At 40.2% G+C, this 21,728-nt stretch overlaps 3 protein-coding genes across 4 annotated transcripts in view; all 3 read right to left on the bottom strand.

Moving 5' to 3' along the window:
- The window catches only part of llgl2 (LLGL scribble cell polarity complex component 2), a 50,232-nt gene extending 49,334 nt beyond the window's left edge, over window positions 1-898 (bottom strand). For both annotated transcript variants that reach the window (XM_041815531.1, XM_041815532.1), the window contains exon 1: window positions 619-898. The gene's annotated coding sequence lies outside the window, so the exon portion shown is untranslated. The remainder of the gene's footprint in view (window positions 1-618) is intronic.
- A 5,206-nt stretch (window positions 899-6,104) lies between these two features.
- On the bottom strand, window positions 6,105-21,728 carry galk1 (galactokinase 1). Its single transcript, XM_041816243.1, has 8 exons — window positions 21,411-21,728; window positions 19,203-19,392; window positions 18,688-18,807; window positions 17,544-17,679; window positions 16,049-16,230; window positions 15,739-15,889; window positions 15,500-15,662; window positions 6,105-6,303 (listed from the first exon to the last, which is right to left on the bottom strand). The coding sequence occupies exons 1-8, from the start codon at window positions 21,573-21,575 to the stop codon at window positions 6,229-6,231; spliced, it is 1,182 nt and encodes a 393-aa protein (XP_041672177.1). The 5' UTR covers window positions 21,576-21,728; the 3' UTR covers window positions 6,105-6,228.
- On the bottom strand, window positions 8,225-12,743 carry LOC121528692 (BTB/POZ domain-containing protein KCTD21-like). The gene is made up of 2 exons (XM_041816244.1): window positions 12,100-12,743; window positions 8,225-9,588 (listed from the first exon to the last, which is right to left on the bottom strand). The coding sequence occupies exons 1-2, from the start codon at window positions 12,511-12,513 to the stop codon at window positions 9,121-9,123; spliced, it is 882 nt and encodes a 293-aa protein (XP_041672178.1). The 5' UTR covers window positions 12,514-12,743; the 3' UTR covers window positions 8,225-9,120.

Here is a 21,728-nt window from a genome sequence, read left to right as displayed (position 1 = left end):
TGATTTGCTACCCAGCTTAAGTGTATCTTTACGTGATTTCTGGTACATATCGCCAAGTTGAATTGAAACTAAATAATTTAAAGTATTAGTTTACCAAACATACGATTAGGTTTCTGTTAAAGACGTCTTTCATAGCTTAGGTGAAAACGGGTGTTACGCTATAAAGAGTGACCGTGTTAACTGGCGACTTCACGCCGAATGCGTCTGTGGTTGTCGTAGTTACAACAGATGTTGAAGACCGAAAGTGTCCCAACGAATGCCTCTCATTTAGTTTCTGGTTATAGCTATAGCTTGTTCGTTTTTCTTTAATGTACTTTCAGGATGTTAATATATGTTACAATGATAACCACAGGCGCCAAAAGACACCGGTCAACACGGGTACCCTTTAAACCGTAACACTTTAGTTAATACTAGCCACCTAGCAAGTGAGCAATTAGTGGAATGATGTCTGGCTAAACAGACAACTTAAGCTAGCTTGAGTTGTAGCCTGTGTTCAGGTGTTAAGAAGTAAAACAGGTGGCTGTGATGAATACGGTTGGTTCTCTTTTGATAACCGGCTGCCCGACAGACACCTTTAGGGAACAGCTCTCTATAAACACGAAGTGCCTTATTACCCACCTGATTCAAACGGCCGTTGCTCCGCCGATATCCACAGTTATAAACGTTACAGCCGTCGGTTGCGATAGTGTATGGTGTTTTAGTTAGCGAGGAGCCCTCTCCCCATACAACCAGGAAATGTGACCAGTCCGACTAAGAGTACTCCAAGGGTTCCGTAAATACAGTAAAGCCGAGGAAAAATCACGTCTGAGAAACAGCAAAAACTAAAAACTGCTCCTTGTTCCTCCACCTCTGCTGCGGTAGCTTCGGTGTTTCCTGCTAGGCTAAACTTCACTGCTCTGCTAAGTCCGCCCTTATGATGCATTCATGGGCAACTCGTAAATCCCAATTACTGCAGCAAGTCCCGCCCAACTTCCGCGTTAGTTGTGGCTCACAAAGCTTTTATGACTCACTGAAATTTTGTCGGAATCAACTTTGGATACCAAGAGGACTACACGGGACCACATTTATTTTTGTTGCTATCGGACTGAACAGTTAAAAACATAGGAAACTATCAAATAGATTATTATAACTACGATTCAATAAAAGTTGCAAATGCATCAGAATTTATTTGCAACTTTTAAACTTAAGGCAATTTAAGACACAATTTCAATTCAGTCAACGTTTAAATGTATCATACTTACATTTCAGTTCTTTTAAAAAATGAATTTAGCAGCAGGAAAGCCCACAGATTTGACTGGGCCCCTGACAAACACAGAGAATGGGCTGACCACAGTTGTGATTTATTGATGATATCAATGCATGTGTGTTGGATCAGTAGCATTGGTGCTAGCGCCCTGGCTGATAGTTACCTCATTTGGAGCTATTATTGGATTCTAGAGTTCAAATTATTTATCTGTGCTACTTTTTAACATATCCTGACTTTTTCCACCTATTTTGGCACTTTTTAAAACCACCTTTCACCTCTTTTCTGACAGTTTTTAAACCACTTTTAACTCATTTTTGTCGTTTCTTAATTCTATTTTACCACATTTTCTTCCCATTGTTACCTTTTGTAAGATATTTTGCCACATTTTAAAGCCTTTCCAACACTTTTTCTGCAAGTTATTTCTACTTTGAGCATATTTTTGCTGCTTTTTGTGTACTGTTGTCTCTGTTAACCCATTTTTGCTGTAATTAACCCATTTTCAACCCTTTTCACCACCCTTTCAGATAATCTTTGCCACTTTAAACCCATTATTGCCACCTTCAACCTATTTGAATTCTGTTCTTAGAAAGTCATTTATATTTTTTAAGAGGACTATATACTACAGCATCAACAAATTTGAAAATATTGGTTGCTTTGATACACATGGTTATTTTTTGGGTGAAAAAAAATAAAATATGGTTACCACAGCTTAAATTTACAATGGAACATTACTTTGATGACCTCCATGGGCCTCAGAAATTTTTCATTAAAAATTTTAACAAAAACAAAATTTCACATTGACATAAGTATCATTCAGATCCTTTGCAAAAACTCTTGAAATTTAGCTCAGGTTCCTCCCATTTCTCTTAATCTCTGCTGAGATGTTTCTACACCTTGACTGGACTTGATTTTGAAATGCACACGCCTCTTTATAGAAGGCCTTACAGTTAACAACGCATATCAGAGGAAAAACCAAGCCATGAGGTCAATGAAACTGCCTGCAGAGCTCAGAGACAGGATTGCTGCAAGGCACAGATCTGGAGAAGGCTACAAAAACAATTCTTATGCCTGAAAGGTTCCCAAGAGCACAGTAACCTCGATAATTCTCAAATGGAAGAACTTCGGTACAACCAGGACTCTTCCAAGAGCTAGTTGCCCACCCAACCTGAGCAATGCGGGGAAAAGGACCTTAGTAGGAGAGGTGACCAAGAACCCGATGGGACAAAGTTCCAGAAGGACAGTCATCACTGCAGCCCTCCACCAATCTGGGCGTTATGGCAGAGTGGCTAGATGGAAGCCTCTCCTCAGTGCAAAACACATGAAAACCCACATGTAGAGTGCAAAAAAATCCACATGAAAAGCCAAGTGGCCAAGCGGGCTTTAATGTATTCAGTGCTGCAGAGATTTTTGTAGCCTTCCTCAGATCTGTGCATTGCAGTTCCTTCGACCTCATGGCTTGGTTTTTGCTCTGATATTCATTGTCAGCTGTGAGGCCTTCTATAGAGAGGTGTGTGCCTTTCCAAATGGACTCCAATCAAGGTGTAGAAACATCTCGGCAACAACTAAGAGAAATGGGATGCAACTCAGCTAAACTTCAAGAGTTGTAAAGGGTCTGATTATCAAAATACTTAAAAAAATTTTTTTTTTTATTGTAGCATCAGGCTGCAACGTAGCAACATTTAGAAAAGTGAAGAGGGTCTGAATACTTTCTGAATGCACTTTCAGTATTTCTATCTTTATTTTTATAATGCATATAATTACTGATGATGCATTAACCTGGGGGTTTCACATTCATCTACGTCTTACAATTTGGTTGAATAAATTAGTTCATAGACTAAAGACTAAAACTAGAATAAATTCAAAATAGCTACCAAAATAAAATATGGAACCATATCATTAAAATTGTACTGTTTACATGCACTTTATAAATAGTCATACTTTTCTACATACACCTTTATGTGACCGTCCTTTTAAGTCAAAGAGATCATCAAAGAAAAATTTAACAGTCCTCTAATATTAGAATTAAGACAGATATACTTTCTGTAATAATTTTCCTTTTGAGGTCTGACAGTAAAGATAGTAAGAAAAAAGTAAAACCAGACATCCTGTGTAGACGTAAACAACCGACATGGTATTTCTTTATTTGATCATAAACAGGAGCATGCTGACAAGGAAAAATTAAAATTTACAGTTACAATTACAATTTTTAAGACTTACAGTAAAATAGGACATCTAGTATATTCATTTTGTAAAAAAAAAAAAAAAAAAAAAGTGTGTTGGATTAAACCAGTTTTAAACCTTCATAAAAATGACTCACTGAGGAGATAATTTCCATGATTGTTCATGTTGTCAGACCCCTTGAAAATCAAACTCACAGATTAGCACTTAGATATTTCATCAATTCAATGGAAGTCATAAGGATATAATAATGATTGTAGAGTTTATAACCCAGGACTATAACATCATCATATTACAAACAATTGCAACAAGTTGTTTTGATGCTACAGAAAGGCAAATTTTACAGTGTGTATGTTCACATGGACTTGAGTATTTTGGTTATGTGCTTTATCCTGGTTTTGATCATATTGGGGAGCTGGGACTTACTAGTATAAGAAAAAACCTGGTTATTAATATAAATTTATATATGATTAATACTCGTATCCTGGTTTCTAGTCAGTAGTATATGCACAGGCGCCTCTGATGTTTATTTTCTTACAAAACAAACCACAGGAATTTTGATATTTGAGGAAAATAAGACCACTGTGTTGGTAAAATTTGAACATTTCTGGATCACAGCCCCTACTTTGGTTGTAATTCATTCAGGGATTCACAGTTTTATCAGCTTGATGGCAGTATCGGCAGGTATTAGCTTAGAAAGTTAAATGTTGGTATTAGCAGATATAAAAATTTCAGTTTCAGTTCAATCAGTGACCATGCAAACTGGCTTCATGTGTCAGTGGCTGAGGACATCTACAAAAATAGTAGGTTGAAAGCCACCATTTAACACAGTCACTAATTATACTGATACACCTGGGGACATTATATCCATGCATGGAGGAAAATACAGCAGAAATTAAAAGAAGACTGTGTGTTATGACCACCAGCTGATCGATTATGTTATTGATTATTAATGTTAATATTATGTTAGTCCTGATCTCTGAATTAACATATAGTAACCTCTTCAGGTGTCTCCATTTTTTTAGTTTACATCCAATGCACATCAGGTCATTATGCATGGCCTGAGACTTCCTATGCTGGTGTTCTACAGTGACATGAGTCCCATTTAGGCAAGTACAGTGCAATCAGAAAGTATTCAGACCCCCTTCACTTTTTTCAAATTTGTCATGTTGCAGCCGGATGCTACAGTTGTTAATAGTTGCTTTTTTTTTCCTCATGAATGTGCAATCAGTGCCCCTAAATGGCAAATTGAAAACAGAGTGGTTAACATTTTTTGCAAATAAAATATTTAAAACACTGTGATATCTTGTTGACTTTAGTATTCAGACCCTTTACTCATTACTTGGTCGAAACACCTCTGGCAGCAATTTCAGCTTCGAGACTTATTGAAAATGACTCGACAAGAATTTCTGCCATTCTTCTTTGCACATTCTCTCAAGCTCAGTCAGACAGGATGGAGACCGTTGGTAGACAGCCATTTCAGGTCTCTCCAGACATGTTGGATAGGGTTCAAGTCAAAGTTCTGGCTGGACCACTCCTGTGGTGTCTTGGTTTTATGTGCTTTGGGTCATGGTCATGTTGGAAGGTGATCCTTTGGCCCAGACTGAGGTCCTGAGTGCTGCTGAACAGGTTTTCATTGAGGATTTCTCTGTACTTTGCTCTGTTCAGCTTTACCTCAACCCCGACCAGTCTCCTAGTCCCTGCTGAAAAACAGCCCCACAGCATGATGCTGCCACCACCCTAATTCACTGATGGGATGCCTGGTTCCTTCCAGACACTGCTTTTAGAACTGAAGCCAAACAGTTCAATCTTGGTTTCATCAGACCAGAGAATCTTGTTTCTCACTTTGAGATCATTCAGGTGTTGTTTTTGCTGACTCCAAACAGGCTGTCATATGTTTCGCACTAAATAGAGGCTTCCATGTAGCCACTCTGCCATAAAGCCCAGATCGGTGGAGGGCTGCAGTGATGGCTGTCCTTCTGGAACTTTGTCCCATCTCCACACAGGATCTCTGGAGCTCAGTCAGAGTGACCATGTGGTTCTTGGTCACCTCTCTTAGTAAGGCCCTTCTCCCTGATTGCTCAGTTTGGGCAACCGGATCTTGGAAGAGTCCTGGATGTGCCAAACTTTTTACATTTGAGATGAAGAGCCTGGGAGCCTTCAGTGCAACAGAACTTTTTTTGTAGTCTTCCCCAGATCTGTCTAGCAACAATCCTGTCTCCGAGGTCTGCAGGCAGTTCCTTTGAACTCATGGCTTGGTTTTTCTTCTGATATGCATTGTCAGCTAGCAGGCCTTCAGTAGAGAGGCGTGTGCCTTTCCAAGTCATGTCCGATCAATTGATTTTACCACAGGTGGACTCCAGTCAGAGATCAAGAGAAATGGAAGGAACCTGATCAAAATTTCAAGTGTTTTTGCAAAGGGTCTGAATACTTACATCAATGTGATATTTCAATTTTATCTTCTTCATAGCCATATACATGAAGACAAGGTCAAACAGCAAGAATACCTGGGGCCTTTGGTGTATACAGGCCTTCAGGTTCTGCAGGCAGTGAAATCTTTTTAATTCTCAAATTTGAATCAGGCTTTGTATCAGTTTCTGGGATCTTTCCCAAACACAAAAACCTCAGTCAAACTAGCATACTCAAGTCCGTGTAACAGCACTCAGCGAAGGCACTTTTCTTACATTAAAAATGCTTTTTAATCAGCTCCAGTATGTGCAACGTTATTTTGGTAGTGGAAATTGGCATATTACAGAGAGGAATGAACTTGTTGTGCTCATATACCAGAATCGCATAGACAACAATCAGGACAGGCTGAGGACTCGAGCTCCCTCTGAAGGAGTTGTCACATAGAAAGTTGGGGTTCCTCGATATGTCTTCTGTTGAGGAAAAAATAAGCAAAATTATACCAAGAACAGTCCACAAGTAATAATCTATGCAAAATCCTAGTATTGTGTGAGAAAATTTGTCTTTAAAATGATAAGAAGATCTGGATATCCTGTTAAAAGGGCTGAAGATTAGAAAGGAAGGTCAAAGAGGGAGCAAAAGGAACGTACCGCTGGGATTGTTTCTGAAACAAGAAACCTTTCCTCTTCAGCTGAGACTCTTCTTTTCCTCCACTAAACTTCCTCTACTACGGCTTCCTCCAGACTAAAATTACTCACTGCATCTTTATCTCATCTCAGCCCCCCTGAAAGTCAGTCAAAAGGCCAACGGATGCAGCCCTCCGACCAGGAAATGTGGTGAGTTTGATATATCGTGGACCAATGTGTCAAATAATGTAAATGTGAGGATGCAGATAGTATTTAAAGTGTATAAAAAGAACAAAGACAGCATAAATGGCTACAGAGAACATCCCAAACCTCAATATGCCATGGAAGTGTTTAAAACCTTTGAGTTTCATTTCAAGGTTCAAAACCTCAACACCTTCACACAATCATAACACTAGACCTGAAACATTAACCTCTATATTTTAATTCCCAAGACAGTGAATTTCAATGTGCCCACTAAATTTTCAGAGACAGCTACCTCTCCAGGAAAGCATTTGAGGAGTTACAAAGAACAATGAAAGAGAAACCCCTTTTTGTATTGTTTTGATCAGGCATCTTAAAGTTGCCTACAAAAGTAATTTACCCCTTGGTTGTTTTAGTCTTTCATTAATTTTATAGCTCAATCATGGTCAATATAATTTGGCTTTTTGGATGAAAAAACCTCTTTAAAGTCAAATTGAAAAGCAGATTTCTACAAAGTAATGCCAATTTAACAAAAACATGGAATGTAAAATAAGTAACTCCAAATATATCCACCCCCTTCAAGTCGGTTTTAAGTCGATGCAGCTTTGGCTGCAATCACAGCACCGAGTCTATGTGGATAGGTCTCAATCAGGCTTGCACATCTGGACACTGAAATTAAACTCCATTCTTCTTTGCAAAACTACTCAAGCTATGTCAGGTTGCACAGGGATTGGGTGTGAACAGCCCCTTCCAAGTCCAGCAACAAATTCTCTACAGGATTGAGGTCTGGGCTTGATTTGACCACTCCAGAACATTCTCCTTGTTGTCTTTAAACCATTCTGTTAATCGTTCGCTGTATGCTTCATGCCATTGTCTTACTGGAAAATAAACTTTCTTCCAAGCTGTAGTTCTCTTGCAGACTAAATAAGACTCCAGGATTTCTTATATTTAACCTCATTTATTTTACTTTCCACCTTTAGAAGCCTTCCAGGGCTGAGAAGCATCCCCACAGCACGATGTTACCACCACCTTGTTTCATAATGGGGGTGGCGTGTTTGTGGTGATGTGTTGTGTTTGGTGTCCTCCAAATATAGCGTCTTGTCTGATGGCCAAAAAGCACCATTTTGGTCTCAGACTAAAAGAAAACTCTAGTCTAGATTTAATCTGAGTTTTCTTCAACAGTGGCTTTTTCTTTGCCACTCCCATAAAGCTTTGATTGGTTAAGAACCCATGCAATGGTTCTTGTATGCAGAGTCTCTCCCATCTCAGCTGCTGAAGCTGTAGAAATCTGTTATCACTTTAATATCAAAGAGGTTTTTTGTGTATTCTTTTTCATTTGTTAAAAAATTAAATATATGTCTCATCCTCGCACCATTGTGCTGTGGTGATGCTTCTGGGCAGCCAGCCGTGGGGGTAAAATAAATGCCACAAAATGTAGGAAACTCCTGGAGGACAATCTTGTTCAAGCTTGAAGAGAAGTACGGCTAAGACGAAGATTTATTTTCACTTCGATAAAAAAAAGGTTTTGTTTGTTTGTTTTTTGTCAAAAAAGCCAAATCATAATGACCATGATTGATTTATAAAACCAGTAGATGGATAAAACATCAAAGGGGGTGAAAACATTTTATAGCCACTGCAATTAAGTGCTCTATACTGGATTTAAGTGTAGTACATAAAAGTATGGTAACAGAGGTATTATGCAATTTGAGACAAACTGCCAGTCTAAGGCTAAGGATGCTTTATCTGCTGTGCAGATAGAAACCTACCTTTATTTAAAGAAAATAAGGAACTTATGGGAGATCTAAATGTATGACAATAGTTTAACTACAGATGGAAAAGTACATTTAAAATAGCTAGAGGCTCATTTCAAAGTGAAATATGAAATATCATGTGGGAAAATGACTTCTGATCTCTCCACTGAGCTGTGAGGGTTTTTTTTAAAGAGAAATGAGACATCAAGGGGCTGTGGTGGACTTATTTTACATCACTGTAAGAGCAGGATGATGCTGCGGTGAGTAGTATAGTGCTGCCTCCAAGCTACGGAGTCCCATAAGGAAAAAGTAGCACAAGATTTAATGCAATTTTAAAATTTAATCTGTTAGTTTCAAACCTTAATCTCATCGCCAAGAACTGACATCCCTAGTTTTATGTAATAAAAGTCTACAATTGTCTGTGCTACAGCATACAGTAGCTACTGAACCCATGCAAATGTCAATTATACTTAGAGTTACACCTCAAAATGGAACAGCAGAAGTTTGCTTGTAATTTTTGTTAATAAAAAACTTGAAATTACCCATATTGGGTGCTTAGAATGACTATTTTGTTACTGTGAAAAAAACAGCATTAACATTTTTACTAGAATTGTATGAAAGTGTAAATTCAGCAACCCTGCATCTACAGAGAACCGTCCAGAGTCCATCAGTTTGTCACTTCCTCTTGTTTTTGTCGTTTCAGTCCAGATATTTAACACTTGACCAGCCGCAGTGAGGTGCAGTAAAGAACTTCAGCTGGATCAGGAGTCACCAGGTCGATCTTGAATCCCTCAGCCAGAGACACCTTCAGCAGCTCCTCCACAAAGCCCTGCATGTCTGCGATCTCACACGGGCTCCACTGCCTGTTCATGATGTCATCTGATTGGTTAATTTCAGCCATGTTAGACACAACAAGTCCCCGGTAACGCTGCTTGTCATACTGGTCCTGTGGGAGGTCGTCTGGTCTCGGCACCCACTCCAGTTTGAGCCTGTTCTGCCTCGGGCTGCACGGACGGGGGCTCGTGAGACCCTGAGATGTCCTGTAGGAGAAGTGCTCACACAGCAGAGTCAGAAAGGCTGTCCAGGTACAAAAGAGGTCGACTGTGAAGGCTCGTACTGAGCATGTGCGGAGCTCATAGTTTTCTGGTCCATGTCTTAAGTTAAAGTGGAGAACTCGGACCTGCAAGAGGAGGGCAGAAAATGATGACTACACATTTTAAGAGAGTAAGCAAACACAGAACCAGTTTCTCTGTGTCTCTGTAAACAGATGCTTCTACAATCATAATAGGTTTTTACTGTAAATATTAGCCTAAAGCAGTGCTTCTCAACTGGTGGGTTGGGACCCAAAAGTGGGTCACAGTGCCCTTTTCAGTGGGTCATGATGCAAATAAGAGTATCCTTTAAAGTATTTTGTTATCATTATGGATTATTTTGAATGTTAAGGAAAATAGATCATTAAGAATTAACAGCAGCTTACACACAATAGACTGTTGGTGCCCAACCTGGGATCCGGGACCCTGGGGGGTGCCAAAGAACCTGGGGGTGGGGGTGGGTGGGTGGGGGGGGGGGGGGTGGGTGGCTACAAATATTAAATTTCAAAATATTGACCTGAACCATGATAAAGCAATTATTAAGTAGTTTGTACAAAGTTTTTTTTATTGGAAAAGCATGCATAGGCCTTTTTAGGGTTTTATCAGTGAAACAATTAAAATCTATGTTGATTTTTGGCATCAGTGTGTCACTTTTTCTTTTCTCTTGGGTCCTAGAGGGGGCTCTGCTTTTCTTAGATCCATGTAGGGGGGCTCCGAGAAAAAATGGCTGGAAAACACTGCAATAGACAACTAAACTCAGCACAAAAAGTAAGGACATTTGTGTTTGTTGGAGTATTTCTTGTTGTAACACTGCTTCTTGGAAATAAATCCTATGCCATTGGGAAGCCTGTTTATTTCCTTTTAAATGGTGCCACATTTGTAAGGAACATGCATTTGTGGGATGAGCAGCAGAGCTGAGTATGTGGGTTGCACCCATAAAAAATTTACCAAATCTTCTCTGCCAATGCCAAACAGCCAAACAAGAAAATATTAGCAATTTAACAAACAGGAGCCTCATCAGTGCGTGGAAGAACCATACACAGCCACAGCAGCCTGGCACCTCCTCCTCATGCTGGTCACCAGCCTGGTTACACACTGCTTTGGGATGCATCGGATTCTTCAACCAGCATTTATCACAAGTCAACTAGTGTGGTTGTGTTGGTCACTCTGGCACGAACAGCACGCCCAAGCTGATCCCACTAGTGATCAATGGGATAGAGGTCAGGACCGCTGACCATCCTCTACACTCCAAAATTCTGGAGGTAGTCTCTGATAAACCCCACTCTGTGGGGCGAGCATTGTCATCTTGGAGGATAGAGTTCGGTCCCAGACTGTGGGGATACGGGATTACCAGTAGATACAGAATTTTATCTCAGTATCTCTCTGCATTGAGATTGCGTCCAATGATGACAAACCTTGTTTCTCCAGTGAGGGAGATGCCACCCCTCATCATCACACTGCCTCCACCAAAAGATGTTACTCTATCGGTGCAGCAATCAGCATAGTGTCCTCTGTGTCTCCCCCACGCTTTCACCTCACAATCCAACTACTGTGGACAGAATCTGGACAATAAGTCATCAGAACTACCTATTGCCCCCAGGTACTGACTGGGGGCACCAGAAACTTGAAAAAAGAGTCGATAGTAACAGCAAAATAAACTGTAATAAGCTGTTTGGCACTGGCAGAGAAGATCTGGCAATGTTTCATGGGCACAACCCACATGTTTAACTCTGTTGCTCATCTCACAAATGCATGATCCTTACAAATGTGGCACCATTTAAAAGGGAAATAAACAGGCTTTCCAATGGTATAGGATATATTGCCAAGAAGTTACAATGAAATAATCTACCAAAAACAAATTTCCTCCATTTTTGTGCTAAGTTTAATCCAAAGTCAATGTTCCCATAGAAGTGGTCCTGACAAATTTAGAGTTTAAAATGAAGAGGGCAGATGATTTATTCAGCTGACCAGCATATCCATGCACATGTTTAATAGCTTTTATATGAGATAGCATCAATCTGTTAAAACACTGAAGTCTGCACTGCTGTTTGCACTTGTAAACCAAGATGTAGTGTGAGAACAGATGATCAACAGGGTTTTTTTTTCTCTTATCCCTCATGTTCTGAAGAAGAGGAGCCAACTTATCATACGTTTTAGAAATGAAGAAACAGAATTTAAATAGAAGACAAAGATTATTATGGGCACAGCTACACTCAGGAACTTAACTGTTAGCTGTAGAGAAAGGTAGATTTGTGCAGGCAAGCTCTGCTTAGTAAGGAAAGTGAAAGGAAATCAAGGAGATAATTCTGTCAGACACTCCTGGTGCCTTGTTATCCCCTCTTTCCTTTCACCTCGCCTATCTCAATACGAGTAACAGAGAGGAAAACACAATGTGGTTTTTTGCCATCTCTAGGTGAGCTTTTATGTGTTTTGCACTGAGGAGAGGCTTCCATCTAGCCACATACCCAAATCAGCACCTGTACTAACCTTAGTAGTTTGGAACAGTCATTTGTGACACTACAGACCAAAGCAGTTCCTATGACTAGATCATGTATGATTCATGGTTTGACAGACACAATGCTTCAACTTCTAAAACATACCTTGGAGTCAACCTTCACCATGATCATGGCTCCCAGTGGCCCTCCTCTGAGGCTGAGAGGAACTTTAGCCTCGTGCTGGTGAATCTCCTCCAACAGGGGGCGGATCTGGAAGAAGTCAGCCTCTCTCCTCAACAGCGCCAGCTCCGAGAACCCATCCGGCAGGTCTAGGGAGCTGGAGCGCAGGTAATTCAGGACGTACCTGAACACTTTCCCATCACGGTCGATGAAAACATTCCCTCTGCTGTCTCTCAGCACAGGGATCTGTCCGGTGAACATCGCGCCGAGCATCGAGTCTCGACAGCGAGTCAGAGTGCCAAGAGTTGTAGTGTAAATTTCTCCACCGACGTTAAGCGACACCGGGTCCTGCAGAGAGTTCCTGTTGCTGTTGTCATCCTGTGAGTTGAGATTCAGCATCTTTAAGATGATCTGCTGATCCTCTGGTGTTGTTTTTATGAGGCAAGGATCCTTCTGCTCCGGTCAGGAATGCTGAGGACTGAGAGACGCGGAAGGTTCAAGTGTTTCTTTTGTCCTGTGAAGACTTTTTCCCTTTGACAGTTAGAAAGCTGCTGTAGTAACCAGGATACCGTCAAGGAGGGAAAGATGCGAGGAAGCGTGCCAAGTCTGTTTCCAAAGCTGGAGATTTATAAAACCAGAGTTTAAGAAGGAAGATGATCCTTTCTCTCTAGCTTAGTGCAAGCATTTCCTCCCTGTGAATGCAGGCAGACTTTCTGTGAATATGTTTTTGTTGATGTATCTCCAGCAGGGTTCAGCTCAGTGCCAGCCAACAGCAGGCCCAAAGTCTGACTGTGTTAAAGCAGAAAGGCAGCGGAGCCACAGTGACCAGACCAGCATGCTAATATCAGGACACTTCTGTCTCAGTCGCCACGAAGCTCGCTATTATTCTCCGCTCATACCCCCGATCGCTCTCACACACACACATTGGAGCCGTCTGAGCAAGACACCAGGGACGGGGTAATTTGTCTGAAATGCCCCCCTTAAAGTGACAGCCAGAACACTGAGAAGTGCTTTTTATCTCCTGTGAATGAATCAACAATGTATAAAGTTGCTTTTCATCTCAAACTCCTTTCATTAAGTACAGTTTTCACACAAAACTGAATCAGACACTAAGAAAAAGTTTGTCAACTTAACAACAGAAAAACTGACTTGTGGCAAGTGAAAGGATGAGAAATGACCCTTTGTTGGCTCTCTGATTGGTCCCCTGACCCCCCTCTCATAGCAACTGTTGCTGGGCTACTTCTGGTTAGACAAACTCTCGCCTCGGCCAAGTCTTTTCAGTGTGTTGTGGTGAAATTAGGAGCTTAATTTGGTTACCTCATCATGGTTTAAAGGTGTGTTTGAGATGTCTGTAAAAGTGACTCCAGATATCCACAAGGAAAACATATTAAAAGTAGTAAAATTAAAAAGATTAATTGCACGATTTATTGCCCCTTTCAGCACATTTTGATCAAGCTGCGTCAGCATCTTTCTGCAGCCACAGTGATATACAGTAAGTCCACCATTGCTCTTTAATGTCTCATTTCATTTTAAGAAACTCACAGCAAGCTCAGTGGACATGTCAGAAGTCATCCAAACCTTTTGATATCAAACATTCACTTTATTTCTTTTTTTTAATCCAAGATCAGTTCTCTTTTCCACAATAAAGTTCACATTAAACTACCTAAAAAAGCAGGTCTGTATCCAAACAAGAAATCAGTTGCGCTTGGAGACCACAGAAAAATCCAAAATGACTCAAAAACTTTTTAAATGCAAAATAGTGGAATTTTAAAATGCTTAAAAGGGTGTGATTGATCTTGATTGATTACAGAAATCCTGAGGTTAATTGTTTTTAAAATTTAAATTTGTTGACAGACCAAAATAGAGTATCCTTTCTAGGCCCCGTCTACATGGAGACAAATTCAGGAGTATACGCAAAAGTTTTTTGTTGTATCGGCATTTCATCCACACGGAAACAGCATTTTGGGAGGCCAGGAGGACGTTCTGAACAAATCTGTAAACACTTATCATTTTGTCTCAGTGTGGACAGCCAACCGCATCTTTCTTGAAACGATTACATCATACATAGCATAGCCCACGTAAGCCGTATGCGCTTGTCAAACCAAAACAACAATGGCGGAATACAGGGTTGTGTTCTTGCTGCATAGGCTACTGAGCTTATTATGGCTTTTACAGCCAAATCTTATGCTCCTTTACCACCACCACCAACAACAAATGGGCATGGAGAACAGATGTTCTAAGATCCACCCCAGAGAACAACAAGAAGGGCAACCAGGAGAAAGTTTTGGGAAGTTTTCTGTAATCTTCTCTCTTTTGGTGCATTTCTGTGGCAGCGTTACTTCGCACTTACAGGCTTGGCATATATACTACAGCGTCTTCAGTAGTTTTCAGTGGTTTTGAGCTGATGTGGACATTTCCTGAAACAATCCGGTTAAAATGTACAGAAAACACCCTATAAACAACTAAGTGTCAAAATTTGGCATTTTTGGAGGATTTAAAAGTTTCATATTTTAACAAACTAATCCGAGGGATTTTAGCTGATTGGCTCCAGAATTTTTTTGCTCATACTAGACAACCTCAAGATTTAAAAGTGTGCAAATAGTGAGTTTTCACCATAGGGTGCAGCTGTGATCGAGGCCCAAACCTAAACTACATTTTGTACATTTTTTACAGTGAAAATACACCACTAATGTCATGTAGCTTTTTAGTGCTTAAGTCAATCATCACCAAACTACACAGGGATGATCACACATTGCTTTGGAGAAAGATCACATGTCTGAAAGAGCTAATATTAGGAGGATAGACTGAGGGGTAGATTATGCCCATTAGTATGACAGCTAACATATTCAGTAGCCTAACAAAAAACATATTTGTGGTGCATTTCGTTCGTGCAAAATATACTTGTAGGCAGACAAAACTGAGCCTGTGCAACTCAGTCAAAAGACCATAGCAAAACCTCCCTCTGCCAGTTGAAAAAACAAGAAAGAAGTGAGAAGAGGTGCAGAAGAGGTGGGAGTGTGCTGTGCGCATGCATCCTTGAAGTTGAGGGTGGCTCATGTTCGTGTGTAAACAAAGAAAATATACGATCAGAAGAGAAAGGCCATAGCAAGAAGAAAAACTGGAGGGTGAAAAACAGCAAACAACTTGACTGTTTAACGAATGATGATGAGACATGGTTAAGAAAAAATGGTGCAATCCAACTTGAAATAAAAAAATAAGTCATATAGGTATGGGTGTTTGTGGAAATGCAAAATATTCTAGGTTTTACTGTACTGAACCGTACCAAACTGTACTAAATCAAACTGAACCATCTGGTGTAAATGCAGCTTTAGTGAATCCTTTTTTTTTTTTTTTTTTTTTAATAATGAAGTGTTCGTGCTTTAACCTGTATATGGAGTATCGTCTTGTCAATGGCGTCACCCTGCAGGAGCGTCACAGTGCATCCACCAAATCCTCCACCGGTCATCCGGCTGCCGAATACACCCTCCACCTCCATGGCTGCAGACACCAGCTCATCCAGCTCTGTGCAGCTCACCTCATAGAGATCTCTGTCACAAAGACATCAGGTTAAAACAGCAACTCCACGTAAATCAAAAAGGTGTGGTGCAGGTGCTGTAACTCTACCTCAGGGAGTTGTGGCTCTCCACCATCAGCTTCCCAAACTCTTTGTAGGCTCCTTTCTTCAGAGCTTCAGCAGCCTGGACAGTTCTCTCAATCTCTTCAATCACATGACGAGCTCTGCGATAAGTCACATCGTCCAGTCTGTCCTTCGCACCTGAAAGGAAAGAGGAAAAATCGTGCTGAAGATTTGAACTGCACACCAAAATTGTGATGTTATCTAATTAAAAATATAATGCATTAAACTGCAATAACTTAAAATGTGTCAAGGTAACAGGATAGGGCTGTCATGATATCAGACTTCTATAACTTATACCCTCCAGGCTTTTCATGGTAGCATCTCTGAGACTGTCTTTCCCCAGGATGGAGGCAGCGTCCTCACACTGTCTGCGTCTCACAGGGTACTCACTGCCAGCCAGAGAGTGTTTGACATTAGAGTTGGTGATGAGAATGGCCAGGCCAGGGTGCATCAGAGGGACGGGGGTGGCCTCCAGTGACCTGAGCAAAATCAGAAGGAAAGCATGATTTGTCATGTAAGGCTGTTTACACTCATAAAATGTCGATACTTGTTTCAAAACTATAGCAATAAGCAATGGCTGGAAATACTGGGTAAATAATATTTTCCTAATTATCACAAATAGTAGGCAAATTCCTGGACATGGTTACAAAGCTATTTCCAAGGTTTTGGGACTCCAGCAAACCATGGTGAGAGCCATTATCCACAAATGGAGAAAACTTAAACAGCAGTGAACATTCCCAGGAGTGGCTGGCCTACTCCATGAGCGCATCAGCATCTAACACAGGAGGTCCAAAAAGAACCCAGAACAACATCTAAAGACCTGCAGGCCTCACTTGACCCAGTTAAGGTCAGAGGCCATGAATCAACAATAAGACAGAGACTGGGCAAAAACGGCATCCATGGGAGAGATACAGCCAAAACCACTGCTGATAAAAAAGAACTAAACACATTCCACTAAAAACATTTTGGTGATCCCCAAGACTTTAGGGAAAATTTCTGTGGACTGATGAGACAAAAGTTGAACTTTTTGGAAGGTGTGCTGTGTGTCCTGTTACACCTGGAGTAAAACTAACACAGCATTTCAAAAAAGGACATCAGACGAACAGTCAAACATGGTGGTGGTAGTGTGATGGTCGGGGGCTGCTTTGCTGCTTCAGGACCTGGATGACTTGCTGTGGTTGGTGAAACAAGGAATTCTGCTCTTGATAGGAAAATCCTGAAGGAGAACATCCGATCATCAGATCATGACTTCAAGCTCAAGTACACTTGGGTTATGCAGCTGGATAATGATCTAAAACACACCAGCAAGTCCACCTCTGAATGGATTAAAAAACAAAATAAAAGTTTTGGAGTGGTCTAGTCAATGTCTGGACTGTAATCCAATTGAGATGCTGTGGTGGGACTTTAAAAAAGCAGTTCATGTACAAAGCCCTCCAACTGCTAAACTAAAACAATTCTGGAAAGAAGAGTGGGCCAAAATTCCTCCACAGTGATGTGAAAGACTCACTGCCAGTTATCACAAATGCTTGCTTTAAGGTGTTGCCACCAAGGTTGGCCAAACAGTTATTAGGTTCAGGGGGCATTCACTTTTTCACAGCTCTGTATGTATTTTCTTAATTAAGAAGTCGCACTATGGACTTGAAAAATTCTTACCAATGACAACTTTGATTAAGAGTCTGGTTAAAATTGATAGTTTCTTACATGAATGTACTAAAAGTCTAACCATCTTTCTCATAGTAGTAAAAAGCTGAGACTCACTGATTGATATTCTTTCTTTGATTGTTTTCGTTACCTGCAGTCAATCAGCAGAGCATGCTCCTTCCTTCCCAGAACAGACACAAACTGGTCCATGATGCCACAGGGAACACCAGCATGAGTATGTTCAGCCTTCTGACAAGCCAGAGCCTTAGAAACCTTGTCTCCATCATCTGTGGAGATGAGACAAATCAGAGACAGAAATACTTTGTTAATCTACAGCAGTGTGAAGTAAAGGAATATGAACAGAAGTGTGACTAAAATAAGAAATATAAGTACAACAGACGCAGTAGGCAGTTTTAAGAAATAAATGATAAGAGTGTTAAACTGTGTAAAAAGAGGTATTACACAGAAGGCTTAGTATTTCTGTTGTTATAAAAAAAGAATCATTGACTGGTTTAGATTCAGAGTTACAATTTATAAAACGTACAAATGAGATAAAATACAGTGCATCCTGAGCATTACCTGTGGCAGATTTTGTAAATGAAGAGATTATTCTTTTTACCTGGGGGCTGTTCAAAATTGTTGTTGTTTTTTTTTTTTTTTTTTTCACAATGTCTTTGAAGATTTGTTTTGGCTCTATGTCTTTATTTTAGCTGGACAGTGAATACCAAAGAAAATTAGGGAGAGAGTGGGGAATGACATGCTGAAAAGGAGCCTCAGGTCAAGTAAAGAAACAGGTTGCCTGCTTGGAGGAGTCTCGCCTCTGTACATCAGGCAGGACCTAACCATTAAGCCACCTAAGCCCTGGTATAGTCAGATATGTCTGACTGTAGCCTCTCTGGCTGTAGAACGAGTCAATAATTATTAACTCTGCATCAAACAATTACCCTGTCGACAATTCAATATAATATCATGATGCATCCCGATGGGTTGCATCTTTAATTTTCTATACTGCTTAATAAAGTTACTGCGGGCAGGCATTCAGATAACTATGAACTCCCTATTAAGCGTATAGCAAGTTCTTTAGAAATCAATGTCAACATTAATGTTTTTACATTGTAAACCAACATAAACTCATCATACAGGTCCAGTTGCTGCCACAGAATCTACAGACAATGTCAATATGCACAATTGATTTTGTTCTGTCCTGCATCAGCAGAGACTCGTCCATGCTCATGATGATTAACTTTACAATCCCCTGTAAACCCAGAGGTGTGAATCCCCCCTCAGTTTCTCACCTGGCTTGAGTTGCTGCAGGAATGTGTAGAAGGCCACCTCCAGGGAAGCAGAGCTGGACAGACCTCCTCCCAGGGGGACACTGCTGGCTATAACCGCCCTGAAACCTGGGAGAGGAGAAGCTGCAGAAACCCAGACACAGAGAAAGGACTCATTATATCCAGAAGTACCCTGTGGTGTGCAAACAAGACCGCAAAGCATTCACTGCAGCAGGCCATGATCAACTTCTTCAAATGAACAAATAGCACGATAATCTCTGGTTATGCCGTTAAAGCAGCAATAATTTAACTTTTCAGTAACATCTTGTATTAAATACCTATGCAGAAAACTTTGTTATGTAACATTAGCTAAAATTGCAAATCATCCCTAATATTGTGGCCAACTTCCACTCTCTAAGTTAGCTATTCATATAATCTTTTCAATTTAATATTTTTTGTTTGACAGTCAGACATCAGTCCTAATACAGTGAAATCCCTAATCATATCTGTTTGTAAATACAAAGATTAGTTTTCTGTACCTCTAAAATTTTGTATAACCCCCTTCACATAGTTTGCCCAGCTGGGTAACCCTGGAGACAGTGGTGATCCATCACTCGGCAGGCTGAAGTTCACCCTGTGTGGCTCGTCAGCATCCCCTGTCGCTGTTACTATGGTAACATCCTGGCCAGATGTTTGACTCCCTACCACCACAGTCACCAAGGGAAGCGCCTGGATCATCAAACATAAAGACACATGATCTATTCCTCATGGTCCTCATGGACTTGAAGGGTTTGTCAGTGGCTCTGCAATTAAAGTGGAGATGCCCACAAAACAGCTGAGGAAACGTTTTTTTCCCTTACTTCACACAAAATAAAGCAAATACCTGAGGTCATTAGTTCCATCAGCTGTTGGGTTTTTAAATAAGCTGTAGGCACTACTGCCAATACACATACAGAATATTTTAAAGTGATGGAATAGTGTATTAAATCTAACTGCCTATTTATGAAAAATCAATGGGATTATTGTATAATGTGTATGTACTTAAGTTTTTTCAATGATGTGTATAGCTGCTGCAAACACCCATCTTGGACAAAAAAAGACTTTCTTATTTAGTCTAAAAAAGGCAGTGTAATGTGTGGTGTTCACCATGGCTCTGTTCTCGGACCACTTCTATTTATCTTAACACTCTCTGCTCCTGATGCAGTGTTAATTTTGACAGCTATTTCTCATTTTTTTCTTAGTTTTAAAATTCAAATGTTATAGTTTTAGTCACATCTAAGTCATTTCTACCCTTTCTAGTCTAGTTTTAATCAACAAGAACTTAAAAACATTTTCGTCCAATTTCATCCACAAAAAACGAAACAGCATTTTAATATTTACCTTTAGTCAGAATATTTGTCCTCCTTGTCTTAATCCGGTGCCAAATCAAACTTGTGAATTCTAATGCACTGAGCCAAACCTGCAAACCTTGTTTTCTATGGCTGAGAGGCAGATGAGCTAAAGAATTGCTGTGTTTTGATGGATTTATCCACAGTAGAAAAGTATCAAGGGTTTTGAACATCTGATGAAAACTGAATTACATTTCAGTCTCCTTGATGAAAACTTTATGCCCTCCAAACCAAACAGCAGAGGAAATGTTTTTTTCTTCCATTGGAGACTCTGCATCAAATAAATTCAGTGTAATATGTGGCTTTTCTAGGGTCCTATTCTCAGATCACTGTTATTTATTAAGTTTCCATCTGTCTTCCCCTATCTTATTCAAAAGCAAAAGAATAGACCATAAGAATCCGACTCATTCACAATTTTACATTTTATTTTCTCCAGATTACTTTAATTTCCTACATAAACTGTTCACTCTTTGTGAGCAGTTCATGTAGGAGTGACTCCTGAAAATAATCAATAGTCCAGCTGTCATGGTCACGATCCAGGACAACATGCAAACCAACTTTAAACTGACATATTTTTTAATGACATTTCATTTGATTACATACTCATTCACCTTTTACCTACGTATCCTCCTAAGAACCATGAGATTTTTATGAAGTTTCAGGAAGATTAAAGGGGATTTGTTTGGATATTTTGGAGAATTTGCCTTGAAATTTTCAAGTATTTTCATAGAAATCTTGGGACATGTTTGTATGTTTTGGAGTTTCATTGGAAGCATTGGGGGAAAGTTGCTCTGAATTTTTTGGCACTGTCATCCGAATTTGGGAAACTTGTTTGGGGGTATTGTATTGGAAAGTTTCAGGCATTTTTTTTCTACTAAAATCTACTGACATCTACTGGTAAATTTCCCAAATCTATCAGCGCAGTGGCCCACAGGTCATTGAAAGCATCATAACAGAGAGAGATTGTGCCAGAAAACAGTAAATTGAATACCCAACTTCTGTCTATATGCTCTGTCCCTATCAGAAGTTGTATTTCTTGTGAGTGGGTGTGGCTTCAGCTCATTCAACCGATACGCATCATCATCCTAGAGCAGATTTTACTGTCTGATTTTTCATGATTTTGACCCTTAATTTTGTAAGCCTAAAGACGTTTTTCATGACCGAAATTTGGCCTGGTGGTTCACAACACAGAGGCCTGTCAAATGACAAACCTGAAACAAATATATTTTCTTATCACTTTACAGAGACTTTAAACTTATCAGGTCTTACTGAGCCACCATAAGTGGGAGAAATTAAAAATGCATCCTTAACAATAGCTCCGGTCTCAGGAGGTTAAAGCTTAAGCAGTAGTGGTTTTACCATTGGAAGAACAAATCCTTGGTTGTAGTCTGTGTGCTCCCCTATCAGGTTGACTCTTCCAGGAGCACACACCGCCACCTGTGGAGCCTCTCCCTCGAACATTTGCGCATACACACGGCGAGCCTCCACTACGAGCTCCGGTGCACTGGGAAACGAGCTGGCCATTGTGCAACGGGAAACGTCTACCGTCAGGTTGAATACAAATGAAGTTAACGACTGCCGACTAGATGCATGAAAAGCGATACCGAAATTAACGAGCTGCCATAAAATTACAGCTAGGTACACTGAGAAAAGTCAGGTGATTGTTTACTTCCTGGT

Source organism: Cheilinus undulatus, linkage group 20, assembly GCF_018320785.1.
Source record: "Cheilinus undulatus linkage group 20, ASM1832078v1, whole genome shotgun sequence".
Lineage (NCBI taxonomy): Eukaryota > Metazoa > Chordata > Actinopteri > Labriformes > Labridae > Cheilinus > Cheilinus undulatus.
The sequence above is the reverse complement of the archived record's forward strand: the minus strand, read 5'-3'. Positions and strand labels throughout refer to the sequence as shown.

Excerpts from the sequence above, each read along its gene's own strand:
- LOC121528692 (XM_041816244.1), bottom strand. The coding sequence starts at position 12,513 with ATGCTGAATCTCAACTCACAGGATGACAACAGCAACAGGAACTCTCTG. Across the intron at positions 9,589-12,099 it reads TGGTGAAGGTTGACTCCAAG|GTCCGAGTTCTCCACTTTAA; the intron begins GTATGTTTTAGA and ends CTCCTCTTGCAG.
- galk1 (XM_041816243.1), bottom strand. The coding sequence starts at position 21,575 with ATGGCCAGCTCGTTTCCCAGTGCACCGGAGCTCGTAGTGGAGGCTCGC. Across the intron at positions 19,393-21,410 it reads AAGGATTTGTTCTTCCAATG|GCGCTTCCCTTGGTGACTGT; the intron begins GTAAAACCACTA and ends TTGATGATCCAG. Across the intron at positions 15,663-15,738 it reads GAGAGCCACAACTCCCTGAG|AGATCTCTATGAGGTGAGCT; the intron begins GTAGAGTTACAG and ends TCTTTGTGACAG.